At 50.8% G+C, this 13296-nt stretch overlaps 1 protein-coding gene across 5 annotated transcripts in view; it reads right to left on the reverse strand.

Annotated features, from left to right (window-relative positions):
* Window positions 1–13296, reverse strand: part of CABP1 (calcium binding protein 1) — a 49586-nt gene that overhangs the window by 13637 nt on the left and 22653 nt on the right. Inside the window, exon 1 of one of the 5 annotated variants that reach the window (XM_040619838.1) lies at window positions 3501–4148. The exons of 3 other annotated variants lie outside the window; for them this stretch is intronic. In XM_040619838.1, the coding sequence (XP_040475772.1) occupies window positions 3501–4148 (648 nt within the window). Of the gene's footprint in view, window positions 1–3500; window positions 4149–13023; window positions 13152–13296 lie in introns of those variants that run through there. One more of the 5 variants, XM_040619841.1, reaches the window with a different exon arrangement.

The raw sequence follows: 13296 nt of genomic DNA on the forward strand, positions 1-13296 counted from the left end.
CTTCTCTTTCCCTTTTCCCAGGCCCCAGGGGAAAGGCAATAGGGGCTTCTCCCCCAAGTAGGGAGAGACTTGGCAGGACAGGCGTGAATAATATACACAGCCCGCATCCCAAGAGCACAGGCCTAGTATGATTGCATCTATTAGGACCCAAACTTTCATGGTCTCTCTCCCTCATCTAAGCTCTAGGAACTAAGAAGCCTCTGCAGACCGGAGGCTGGAGACACTGGTCATCCGCCCACTAGATACTGTGACCTTGTTATGTGCAAAGCAGTTTGGGAATTGGGCTAGCCTATTCAAATCAGAAGAGATGTCTCTAGAGCTAGAAGAAAGGGGAAGGATGGGACAGAGATGTGGGTTTTATATACATCTGCCTCCTCTACAAAGGGTGTTTCTTCCCCAGCTTAGAGTAAGGAGCAGAAAAACTGCTCTCAAAATAGTTTTACAAGACCCAATGCCAAGAGTTGCCCCCAAATCATGCCTATTCTGAGTTAATGTCTGATACCCCATCTCTCTAGGCCGCTGGGTGGCATGTCCTTAGCTGGCCACAAAGAGGGTACTAGGGAAGGTCCCTTGTCATTCAGCTCCTTCCTTTAATGGCTCAGAGACAGCTTTCAAAGTACCTAACACAGGCCCACATTCAGACAGTTACTCTATTAAGAATAACATTAATGAAGGCTGCCCTTTTCTCCAGAACCTACTGGACCTAGGTCATTTGACATCCTTAATCTTGTGTGACCCTCATTAATTTAATAGCTCTGTAAAGTAGGTTTTATCGATCTCGTTTCTGGATGAACAAACCCAGACCAGAGAGAGAGAACAGGCCCAAGGTCACAGCAATGGGAAGTGACAGAGCTGGGACTGGAACCTGCAGCTCTGCTTTCTCCCAAGCTACCATTCTATGGCTTTGACTCAAAACCATACCATCGGCCTGTAGGCAGTAAGGATGCTCTGGGAGGTCACTAAAAGAATCTGAATTCCTGTTCCCCCTAATGTGGGAGTCTCCCTCGGTCCCTTCAGTGTCGCTTTGAGCCCTGGCTCTCTGTGACTCTATTAGAGATGGAAGGAAGAAGGTCCCAGACATCACTTGGTAGTTAATCAACAATAACAACAACAACAATAATAACTAATATGGATGGAGCCCTTGCTCTGGACCATGTACTGGCCAAAATCTGTACATATCTCCATGTCCCATTTAATTCCCCCCAAACCCAGTGAGGTACTATGGTTTTCCCTATTTTACAGATAAAGAAACAGGCTTAATGAGGTTAAGCAATTCACTTAAGGTTAAAAAAATGTAGAACTTGGGAGACATGAGAAAAACACCTCCCCAGGACTATATTTTGCCCTAAGCAGATTCTACCTGAAGGTTTCCGTGTTCAGAATCCTATGTCCCTTCTCTTGGTCCTGGCCCTGTCTCTGAGGACAGGAATCTCAATGCAAAGAGAAGGGAAGGAAAGACGAATTCCCCTCTGTCTCAGGAGACCGGAGACTCTGACCCAAAAGTCTCGGGCTGCGCTCTGTTGTCGCTGCGGCTGCTGTCCCAGCAGACGCCTTAGAGCTGTCAGCAGGAAGCCCAGACTGAACGTGCGGAGCTTTACAGAAAAAGTCTGCAGCCCCAGAGGCAAGAGCTTCCAGAGGGAGGTGGTAAATATTTGATGGGACCTTCCAGCTCTTCTACTCAGGTGACCCTGGTGACATTTCAGAACTCTGGGCTGGAGAACAGTCTTCATTGATGACTGAGAAAGTAGGAGGAGGAAGAAAAGCAGGTAGCCGAAATGCTCTGAGCTCACAAAGGGCCCATGCAGGCAAATTCTGTTAAGACTGGAAAATGAAGAGGCTCTTTTTTCTAGGAACAAAGTCATATTGGCAGCAAAATGAATAACCAGAAAGTGAGTGATTCTGGGCCAGTGACCCACCCTTACAAACTGCTAGACTGTAAGCTCCAAGACAGCCAGAAGCCCAGCTAGCGTGTCCACTGGGGTCTCCCTCATGCCCAGCGAATGCTTGGGCAAAGAAGGTGCCCCCAAATATTTGATACATGTTTGACTAGATGTCACGGATCCCATGACCCAGACCCGCTCCACAGACCACTGCCCGAACACCCTACACCTCCTAATACATAAACCACCGCAGTGAATTTCCACCCCAACACGTCGCTGTGCTAACTCTCAAAGCTCTGCCTCCAAATCTCTGCTCTGGAGAACTGCTGCCAGCCGACTCGGCTAACGAGGGCTCCCTACAGGAACAAAGCCACACGCTGCTGCCCCATCACACCACACAGCAGCCCCGCGCAACCCGAATCCACGCGCAGCTCCTTCATGTCAGACCTCTACCGGCCTCAGCTGCCACGGAGTAGTATTTTGAAAAGGAATGTGCAGATCTGAGGCAGAGCACACATGGCCTCCTTGGAATTCTGATCCCGCATGGCGAGCCGGGAGCTTGAAACGGCTTCTCTACACTACATCCTAGCACAGAAACACTCAGGGCCCCCTCTTCCTCCACATGCCACGAAAACTCTGCCATCAGACCTCTGCATCACTCCCCTCCTCGGCCGCCGCAGAACGGTCTCAACGCTGTGCCAATGAGTTTGAATTAATTAATTATGGACTCAGAACTAGAGGCTTTGCTCGGGAGTTCACAGGTTCCTTTCTGCAAACCTCTCTCCCCGGCAGCGCACCCCAAACTGTAGACCTGGATTAGAGGACAGAGGCTCAGCTGCCCAAGACCCTTGAGAGGAAGGCCTAGAGGAAATGAGAGTAGCCACTGCTGACCCCTTAGTGACCTTTCTGACCCTAGAATGCACATGGACTCAGGCTAGGGTGTTGTTCCACATCCTACGACCTGACAACTGCCCAACAGCCATCCTAGTGGCATCCCTGGAGCGACAACCTCCTTAAAACACCCCCGAAGTTCTGATTTGAGCCATAGCTCTGTGTAGCCCCTCCTTGCTTACCCAGACACTTCTCTTTTCTCACATTTTTGAGTCTCCATCTAGCTCTCCTAACTTTTCCCAGGTCTCTGGGGCCACCACAGCCCATGACCAGCGTCCCCCATCCCCAAGCAAGGCTGTGTGCCCCGAGGTAGCCATTCTTGAGCCCCAGACTCCAAACCCCTTGCTCCTTTGGGTCGCTCACTGGCAGTCCTGGCTAGAGACCAGAGCAGTGGATTTGGCGCCACCTCCTCGGAGCTCCCCTGCTGACCCCTGCAAATCTCCAGGCGGTTTGCGGCGGTCTTTCCCTTCCAGGACTGGCCTATTCTGGCAGGTGGAGGGCGACGAGGCGCTGGTGCCTCGCCCAGAAGAGGCCCGGAGCGTGGACAGCGCACAGGGTGCTGAATCAGGCACGGGGGAGGAGGAGTGTCGGCCAGGGCGCAGGGCTGCGGAAGGACTACGGGGAGCGTGACCGGGGGCCGCGGGGAGCGGGAGGAGGGCTGTGGGCGCGCAGCCGCGCAGGGTCCCGAGCGCCTTTCCCGGGAGCGCGGGCGGGAGGCGCGGCCCTTACCTGGCCGAAGGCGGAGCTGAGCATGGGGCGCAGCTGGTGGAGGAACGGGTCTGCCTCGGACGCGGCGGCTGGAGCGGAGTCCCCGCGACCTGGGGCTCGCAGCGAGCCCCGGAGGCCGAGCGCCGGGGACAGCCCCCGTTCCTCCCCATCCCGCCCGCGGGCAGGCGGCAGCGGCGACGGCGGCGAAGGTCGGGACGCCGCGGCCGGCAGCGCCTCCCGGGGCCTGCAGTGCGCCTGGGGGAGCCCGCGCCTGCTCCCCCGCGCGCCCTCCTCTCGCGGCGCCGGCCGGCACAGGGGCCTCCGCGAACTGGGGTCCCCGGACGGCGGCGGCGTGCCCGGGCCGGTGCCGGGCAGCCGGCGGCCAGGCAGCCCTGGCTCCCGGGCAGGGCCGTGGCGGGGAACCCGGCTGCCCCCGCTCGCCGCCGCCGCCTTCAGCAGCGACGTCTTGGACTCGCTTTTGGCGATGTGCGAGCTCATCGCGGCGGGGCCCGCGCTCGCATGGCCCGGCGGGGGCGGCGCGGTGCGGCACGGCGCGGGGCCCCCGGCGGGCAGCGAGCGGGGCGCCCGGCGGGAGCCAAGCCCGAGGACGCGCTGGAGGCGGGCGCCGTCCCCCGGCCGCTTAAATGCGGCCCCGTCGCCGCCGCCCATGTGACAGCGCAGCCTCTACGCCCGGAGCCCCGAGCTTCCCGGCGGCTGGCGGTGCGGATCTGGGGGGGCCGCCGGCTGTCCCCGGAGAGCCCACCCCCGGCTCCTCGGCGGCCCAGGTACCGCCGCGCCCCGCCCCTTTCCCCGCCCCGCGCTCGAGGAGCCCCGCTTCCGGGCGGCCCCTGGCGGCGGAGGGGGCACTGCGGCGAGGCGCCGGGAGCGCTAGGGAAGGGGCTTGGCGAATGGCCCCAAAGATGCCCGGACCTTGGTGGCCGGCAGTTTCTCTTTAACACGCCCGGAGGTTCCCACAGTGACCCGGAGCCGCCGGAACCTCCAGAAATGCGGGCGGGGTGCACTCTCCAGGGGGTACAACTTTGGAAATGAGGAGAGAGGTGCAGTAAACTGGCGACCTAAGGAGGAGGAAGGCACTCTATGACGGCACTACGTGCAGAAACCGGAGCCAGAATGGCGTGGAAGGGCACTGCTGGAAGGAGTGTCTATGGGGTACTTCATCCACTCCAGTACCGCGGAGTGCAACCAGGATGACCCTGGTATATCAGCTTTTCAGTTTTCAAAACAGAAGAGAAGCCAGGTGGCATCTGTATAACCGGGGCTTTGCAGGGCCTGGTGATGATCAAGTTTCAGGTAGGACCCATTTGCTGCCCCTTCAGCTGTTGCCCCCCCCCGCCCCCCACACCTCCACGTCCTTCTAGATGTTGGAGAAATCCCTGCTCTTGGTGGGCAGCCAGGGAGTCACACAGGCCTGATTTGAATCTCAGATCCTAGCCCTGCCGCTTACCATCTTGGGCAAGTATCATCAACCTCTCTGAACCGTGTTTTTCTCTTCTCTGAGATGCAGGTAACAATCCTAACCAACTCCTTGGTAACATCCAATGACACCATGCACATAAAAGGCCTGGCGCAGTACCCGAAACAGGGCGCACGGGCGGTTAACTCAGTTCCCTTCCCTCTGCCCCTTATGAGGCCCCATCTACCCCTCTTGTCTAGAAATGGGATACTTGAGATTTGAAGGGGGGTGGGGTGGGGTGTGAACCTCCCAGGCTCTCCCTGTTCTGGTCTCTGGCCCTGATGCCATCCATGCATGAGAATCAGGCAAATCTGGTCACTGCTTGGCCTCAAGAGGACAGATGGACAGATTGCCAATATGCTACACCTCACCCGTGCCAAGGGTTCACCCTCCTCTGCACTGCCTGCTTCTTTTACGTGCCCATATGCAAGGAATTAAGAACAACAAACAACAAACAAAATGGGCAGGAAAAGTAACTGCCACAGGCCAAAGTGAACAAGAGAAGTGTGGCAGATTGTTTCCCAGCTCACCTAGAAGGGACCGAACTGCCGTATCAAAGCCACTCAGGTTCCTAAAGCACAAACACGAAGGCAGGCTGGGGGGCCGCAGCCCAGGAGCCTCACTGCAACATCCAGTCCAATAGGAAGGGTGTAAAGGGCCCACCCTCTCAGAGTTTGGGGTCAACCAATGTCTTACCTGTTCCAGCCCTCAGAATAATCTGTTTGGCAGGATTAACAGCAAGTGTACATTCTGTATAAATCACAGGAGATAGAATACCTCATCAGAATCCCTCGGGAGCTGACTAGAGGGTATTCTAAGTCCCTGCTGTGCTACTCCTGGTTGTCTTTCTGAAATTCCCTAAGGATTCTTGGGCAGGACCTCTATCAACAACCAATTTCTGAAAAAAGTGAGAACCCGGTTGCATCACCTACGATATTAAATAAAAGCAATCAAGCTGATGTTCATGGAGCGAATGGATGAAACACTTGCACTCAGATCCTGGATCATCTGGATATGCGCCAAGATTCCATTTCATTTGTAAAACTTGCTAATTTGTTCATTCGCTTAAGGATTTCTAGAACCAGGCACCTTGTCAGACACCTGGGATACCAAGATTCATCCATTCATTCAACGAACGCTTGAGTGCCTGTTATTTGCCAGGCACTGTTCTAGGTTCCAGAGACTGGGTGAGAAACAAAACAGTCTCTCCTCAGTGACAAATGAGCAACTACACAAATGCACGGGAAATTAACAGTGACAAACTGGTGGCGTGTAGTGCCGTGAAGAGAAATAAAGCAGGGAAGACAGGAGGGCGTAATGGAGGGTGCTCTTTTAGACTGTGATTAGGGAGGGCCTCTCTGGGGAGGGGACATCTGAGCAGGGACCACAACAGCAAGCCACGCATATATCCAGGGGAAGAGCCTTCCTGGCAGAGGGGAGATGGTTCCTAAGTCCCGAGGAGAAAACAGCTTGACATATTCAAGGAGAAGCAAAGAGACAAGGGCTGCAGTGAGCAAGGGGGAGAGTGGTACAGATGAAACTGGAGGGGAAGGGAAGGGGCCAGACAGCTGAGGGCTTTGAGTTTTTTTCTAAGTGTGAAGGGAAGCCAATAGCGGGTTTGTGGTAAAGGAGTGGCCTATGGTTGTTTACATTGTTAAAGGATCATTGGTGGCTTTGCCACAGGTCCTCTGTTGGACGGCAGGGTGGCAACGTGGATCTGGTCAGGTGCTGTCACATGGAACAGGTGGGAGAGGGTGGCGGCTTGACTCGAATGATTGGTGGGGGTGGTGGTGAGAAGTGGTCAGATTCCGGAGATATTTAAGGAATGATGGTGAGATTCAGTCCCTGCTCTCAAGGAATTCACAGAAAATCAAAAGATACTGAAAGCCACTATAATGTAATGGGAAACAGGCAATAAGGGAATGACAAGCTGGGTACAAGAGCACCAAAACAGAACCTTTAGGGGAGTCAGGGAAGGCAATGGAGAAGGTGACATTTGAGCTCTGTCTGGAGAAGTGAAATTCCACCAGGTGAATAAGGAAGGTAAAAGGAAGATCATTCAGGCAGAGGGGACAGCTTCAGTGAGGGTTTGGGAGGGTGAGCCTGCACGGTGTGTTTGGGAATCAATTTGGGGTCCTGAGGCTGGGGGGTGGGGTGAGGACGGTGGACAAGGGCTGGAAGACTAGCCTGGAAAAGTGCTTGGAACTACATTGCGAAGGAATTTGAATGTGACATTCAGGAGTTTGTCCTTTATTCTATCAACACTAGAGAGTCCTTGAAGGTTTTGCAAGTATGTACAGGACACTGGCAGAACTGTGTTCTGATGCTTCGTGGAAGGGACCAGAAGGACCTTAGGGACATAGGTCCATTGATTTCACAAAAATGAGTGAGTGCCCACCATATGCTCCATGCACATCAGGAAGACAGCAGTAGATAAATGGCCATCATGCCTTTCTTTATGGATTTTAAGTCTGGTGGGGAGGTAATAAGGACTAAATGTAGAGGCTGGGTCAGATTCAGGAAATATTTCAGAAATACCATCATTAAGACAGGGAAAGTTCCGGATGTGGAAAATAAGAATGGCTTGCCTTTCTGATTGTGAGATACAATGGGAATACAGTTACTGCAAAGTATCCTATCTCCAAGAAATCATTTTTAAATAATCTATATGGATTATATACACCTTCAGTGGTTCAAGAGCATTTTCACATAGAACGTCTCACTTGCCCTTAAGTGTTACACAACTTGTGATTATTAAATAATTATATGTTGTCATATTACTGGACTGCATAACCCTCGGTCAAAGCAATGCAAAAGAAGAGCTGTTTTGGAGCTCTGGAAAGATCCTGGAATACGAGGGCAGTTAATTCGAGAAGATGGGTCTGAGACCGTGGCCGCCGTGAAGAGGGCACAGTGTGTTTACCTGTCTATATGTCTTATTTCTAAAAGAATCCATTCAGAAGGAGGAAGGCAGGGTTAAAGGCAAAATTCTGAAAAATGTACATGGGTCTCTCCTTTAACACTTCCCACCCTGATAATGTCATGTCCCCGTAGCAAACTCCTCTAAAAGAATCGTGCTTCCCTGACCAGGACTGTGTGTCATATTTAGAGTCTAGAAAGAGGTGGTAGGGCATTCGCACAGTGGTGCTTGAATTAATTCTCCATGACGTTTCTTGTCTAGCTCGTTCCTTTCTGCTGTTATCAGAATCAAATTCCGCACTTAATCTCTCCCTTGTTTTCAGATGACAAAATCTCTCTGTTAGGTTTCATAAAGCTGGGATTACAAAATGTTCTTATGGCTTTAAGTCCTCTGTGGTGATTGGGGAACTCGGGAAAGGATTGGATGAGAATTTTGTTGTTGTTTTTCGCAGGGAGCGCGCAGCCGGTGGACCGAATAGGGGATTCCTTTCCAGAAATCTGCCTTTGGACTCAAATGTTCATCACGTAAGAGGATTCCAAGATTTTTAAAATAAAATGAAAAGGGATGTAGGTTACAGGAGTATATGCATATGTCAAAACTGAACGGTACACGTCAGAGTGTACAGCTCACCGTGTATAAATCATAACTCAGTAAAAAGATCAATCAAACGAGCAGAAACAGGGAGAGCGAAAATAATTAATACCGCCAAGCAGAACCAACTACTGGACTGTCTGAGGGATGTGAATTTCGATTTTCAAAATTGTAGCAACTGGACTCCGTTGGTACGAGCCTCTGACAGTGAGGCCAAGGTTGTCATGAGCTGATTCCTATGTAGGCCATTAGCTCTCCACGGCTTTGTGGGTGCCGTTGGTACCACTCATCCTAGCTCGCAAATTCTGTATTTATTTGTTTCCTGGTTTCAAGGACAAAGGAGAGAGAGAAGGCACAGATGAGGGAAATTCTGTCCGCTCCAGAGGACTGGTCAGAAGTTACCATCTTTATTATTATTATTATTATTGAAGTATAGTTGACCCCGCAGTTACGTGAGTTTCAGGCGTACGATGGAGTGATTGGACAAGTCTGTACGTTATGCTGCGCTCACCAGGAGTGTGGCTACCTGCTCCCACCAGACAACGCCACTGCAGGGCCCCTCTAGTCCCTATGCCGTGCCTCTGCACCCCTGTGACTGAATTCATTCCAGAACTGGTTACCATCCTCTAAGAACAGCCTGTCTGATCTCCAAATGTTAGAACAGATCAGGACCGTCGGCCTCCCTTCCCTTCCTCCATCCCCAGCAGTTCTCAGCCTCTCCTCACTGGATGCAGGAATCATCTTCTCCCCACCCCCACACCTAACTCTTTTACTGCGATACCACACGCCCCTGTATTCTATCAGCGGAGACACACACCTGTCAGTATACAGCACACCGGAAGTCACCATTACAACCGTGCAGTTTCCATGAGCTGAAATGCAATCCATGTTCGGGGGACCTGACAGCACTCCAAGCACGGTGGCCTCCTTTATTACCTGTCTCCCCCACTAGACTGTGTGTTCTGTGAAAGCAGAGACAGGCCTGTTTTAGTCCCTACAGGATATCCAGCACCTAGTGCAGTGACTGACACGTTACAGGTGTTCAGCTAATATTTAGTGCATGAGGTACAAATCAAGAGAAGCACAGTGTTACTGTTTTTATGGAAATGAGTCCCCTGTGCTTGGACTCAGCGGGGCGGGGGGGGGGGAATGGAATTGAAAGCTGATTCGACGTGGTTTGGCCTGGTTTTCCCCTTCAGACAGATCGTTTCTGTGGTCTGTATCTACAACCTGGATCCCGAGTGACCGGCCAGCAGGAAAGTCCGTGTGACCTTTAAGGACCAGGCCTGTTTTTGCCACAGGCAGGAGGGTTCTGTGTTTTAATTGCCTGGAGGCTTCATCCAAAACCAGAGTCAGCCAACAGTGCAGACTGTGAGCAGGGCGGTGACGTCTGTGGCACTTGGAACTGTGCCCGGCCCTACAGCAAGGAGACCTCCTGGTACCGTGAAGTTGGAAACAAAGTGGGTTCAGCAAAGGAAACTCGACGTTGCCACAAGGAACGGCAGAGCTACTCATGACGTCACCCAAAGTAAGACCCTCTTCGCTACCGTAAACTTAAGTAGTAGCAGAGGGATGGGAGGCATTGGGAGCTCAAAGACAGAACCATTTACCAGCCGTGTGGAGATATGTCGGTATTTTCACAATCGAAAGGCCATACCGGCGCATATCTGCTGATTTCCGGTCCTGAGTATCGGCAGAACTATCCCCAGCACAGGATGTCTGAGAAGCCCCTGCTTCCTTGGAAGCTGCAATGTCCCCATTTTCAGATGAGATGGAGAGGCAGTGTCTCTGCCTGGACATCTAGACACTGCGGCTCTGGCTGACAGGACCTTGAAGGGAGGCTCCTCACCTTACGGAGTCTGAGATAATTTTCCTTTAGCAAGGCTGACATCACTGGCCTGAAGGTGGATTCTAGGCAACTGCCCTATCTGGAGAACAATCATTCCTGCTGGTGTGTGAGTCACTCAGAGAGAGGGAGTGAAATTCAGAGACCTTCTGGAGCAGATCTCTGCTCCCCCAGCACTGACCAGCCTGTCCCCGGGCTACAAGTAACCCAGCAACAAAGACGGAGATGGGGACCGGGCTGGAGGACGAAGTCGAAGGTCTGGAGCTAAAAACCCGAAGACACTCAGCCTTTAATGGAGGAGGGCTTTTAGAAAAGATCCGGCAAATTCTCTGCCCTTTCAACTTCACTTTCTGTTCTCTTTTTATCTGCTTTCAGCATTTCCAATTAATCTTGGAATGAGCGCCCAAGGCAAGGAGCCAGTGGTGCCTGAGGAATGCTAAAGAGCAAACTGATCCAGGGAAACAAATGCCAGCGAGGGACCCCACAGCAAAGAGACAGACTCTGTGAGCAACTCTCCCGTTACCATGAGGCTTGCGAGGCGTGTGCGCGCGGGTCTCCGCATTGGCACCATCTGCCAATTCCTCAGGAGGACAGAACAAACCAGCGAGGCATGAAGATTAGATTATGTAACGCTCGAGGATTGCTGTTTTCAAAGAGGGAACAAATGGAACGAATTGATTTGCTTGTCAGAGTCCTGTCAGTAAAGGAGACCCGTTCCCTCCTCCTCCAAGAGGACCTCATTAAGGAGGGGCATGATTTCACAGGTTCAGAACATGGAAGACCACAATCAACTCCATTCATAAGACAGCAAGACCAGTTTCCAGAGAGACACTGGTAAATCCTACTCTGCTCCCCTTGCCTGAAAAAAGACTATTCACTACTACCTAATAGGTACCAACAGGGCAAGGAACATAACTTGCCAGCCCCCCTGCCCCCGCAAAAGATTCAGAACCTGGGTGCTTTGCCTGAACTGACCTCACTTGCTTCTGGGGGAGCAGTATCTAATTTTGAGACCAGCGGGGTCATGTTTACTATTCAGAGCTCTAAACAGGTGCGCTGATAGAGTGGGGATGTGTTCTTAAAAATACAGGCGTCAGTAACGTTGTATGGTGCCAGATGGTGACTACACTCATCCCGGTGAGCACTGAGTAATGTACAGAATTGTTGAATCACGGTGCTGTGCACCTGAAGCTAATAGAACATTGTATATCAGCTGTACTTTGATAATAATTTTTTTACATACATGCATCGAGAAGGAAAATTCACTGCATATCTGGGATTCTTCTGCCATTGTTGGGCTTCTCTCAAAATGCCCAGCACAATGCTTTTTATGGTATGTTCAGTAGAAGAATGAACAAGTGAACGGTAACCCTGAACCTACCACCATAAAGCCGTTCCTAAACGTTTTTTATTTCCTTACTAAAATACCAAGATTTAAATGTCAAGTCTTTACTCAACAAGGAAATGAAGTCTTCTGTACTAGATATTTTCCATTTGCCCCATCAGATCCACTTTTCTATGCTCCCTGCTGTTTGCCCTGGGGTGCTCTCCTGTCTAAACTGCATCAACGCAGGGCGCCTGGGTGGCTCAATCGGTTAAGCGTCTGCCTTTGGCTCAGGTCATGATCTCAGCATCCTGGGATTGAGCCCTGCATCGGGCTCCTTGCCCAGTGGGGAGCCTGCTTTTCCCTCTCTGTGTTCTCTCTCTCAAATAAATAAATAAAATCTTAAAAAAAATAATAAACTACATCAACTCACTCCTGTGTCCTCTTAGCTTCCATTTGGGCACAGCAAAAGACTGGAGGGCAGAAGGAGGGTGAGCTCTAAGTATGTATTCCCGCAGTCCCCCCACACACCAGATCTCCTCAGCCCCCCCCCCCCAGCCAGATCTCCTCGGGGTCCTGTCGGGTTGGTTGTGCCTACTGACAACAGGTCACCGCTCCTCCTCAAGGGGGACCTCTCTTTCTGGGTTCTGTAATTTCTCCCTCCTTTCAACTTCCAGATCTAGAAATGATAAAGACCCCAGCTATGACAAGCCTCCTGGGTACCACACTATCCTTACGGTTTCCCTACACCCTACTGACCTTTGTATATAGTCTCTCTATTAAATCCTCCTCTAATTATCTAATTTGAGTGTGCCATCTGTTTCTTGCAGACCCTGACTGATACACCTACCATGGGTGTCAGTTTGTTCTAGGCCCTGCACTCAGCGTTTTTAAAAAGTAGCAAAATTAATAATACGATATGCTACTACTTTATACTTATTCTCAACGTTCACCTTCTCACAAGGCTATAATAACAACTTAAAGATAAAACCTAATTCCTCTGTACAACATAATTGTGCAGTAGAGTTTGTATGAGCTAAATATAATTCGGAGAACAAGCTTTTTCATGTCATCAAAATTCATGTTAACAACTATAAAGGGAGAACCGCAGAACTGATGCCCCTGACTTGAGATTTAGCAGAAAACATATTCCAGTATTTAAATCAATCACACAAATATTCAAAAGCCTATGATGTGGCCAAAAAGATGGTCATCTTAGTAAGAAACAACACAGACGTGGGTTCTCACTTTGTGCAATTTGTTCTCATCTCACGCAATAAACATGCTCCTAAAAAAGTTCAATGCAAATTGTGTTTCCATAAATCAAAACCTAGGTTGTACGGTCAGGGCAAGCTTCCTATTCGAATAATCATTTGGTAAAACAATCACCTTTTGATCTTTTGAACCAGTCCAGATTTTTCATCCATCCAGAGTACTTCAAATGAAATTTATCTTTGGTCTGCAGGGAGGATCAGTCTCCTTCCGTGCTCCTGGAATAGGAGAAATTGTGGAATGGAATTTAGAGGAAAGATAAGGGAACTACCATTTATAGACCACATATAGGATGCTAGGCAGTTTGCACCTGCTAGCACATTTAATCCTGGAGGTATATGTGTATTCCATTGTTCTCATATTTTCTACTCAAAAAAAAAAAAAAAAAAA

The sequence above is a fragment of the Ursus maritimus genome, unplaced genomic scaffold (assembly GCF_017311325.1).
Source record: "Ursus maritimus isolate PB19 unplaced genomic scaffold, ASM1731132v1 scaffold_33, whole genome shotgun sequence".
NCBI lineage: Eukaryota > Metazoa > Chordata > Mammalia > Carnivora > Ursidae > Ursus > Ursus maritimus.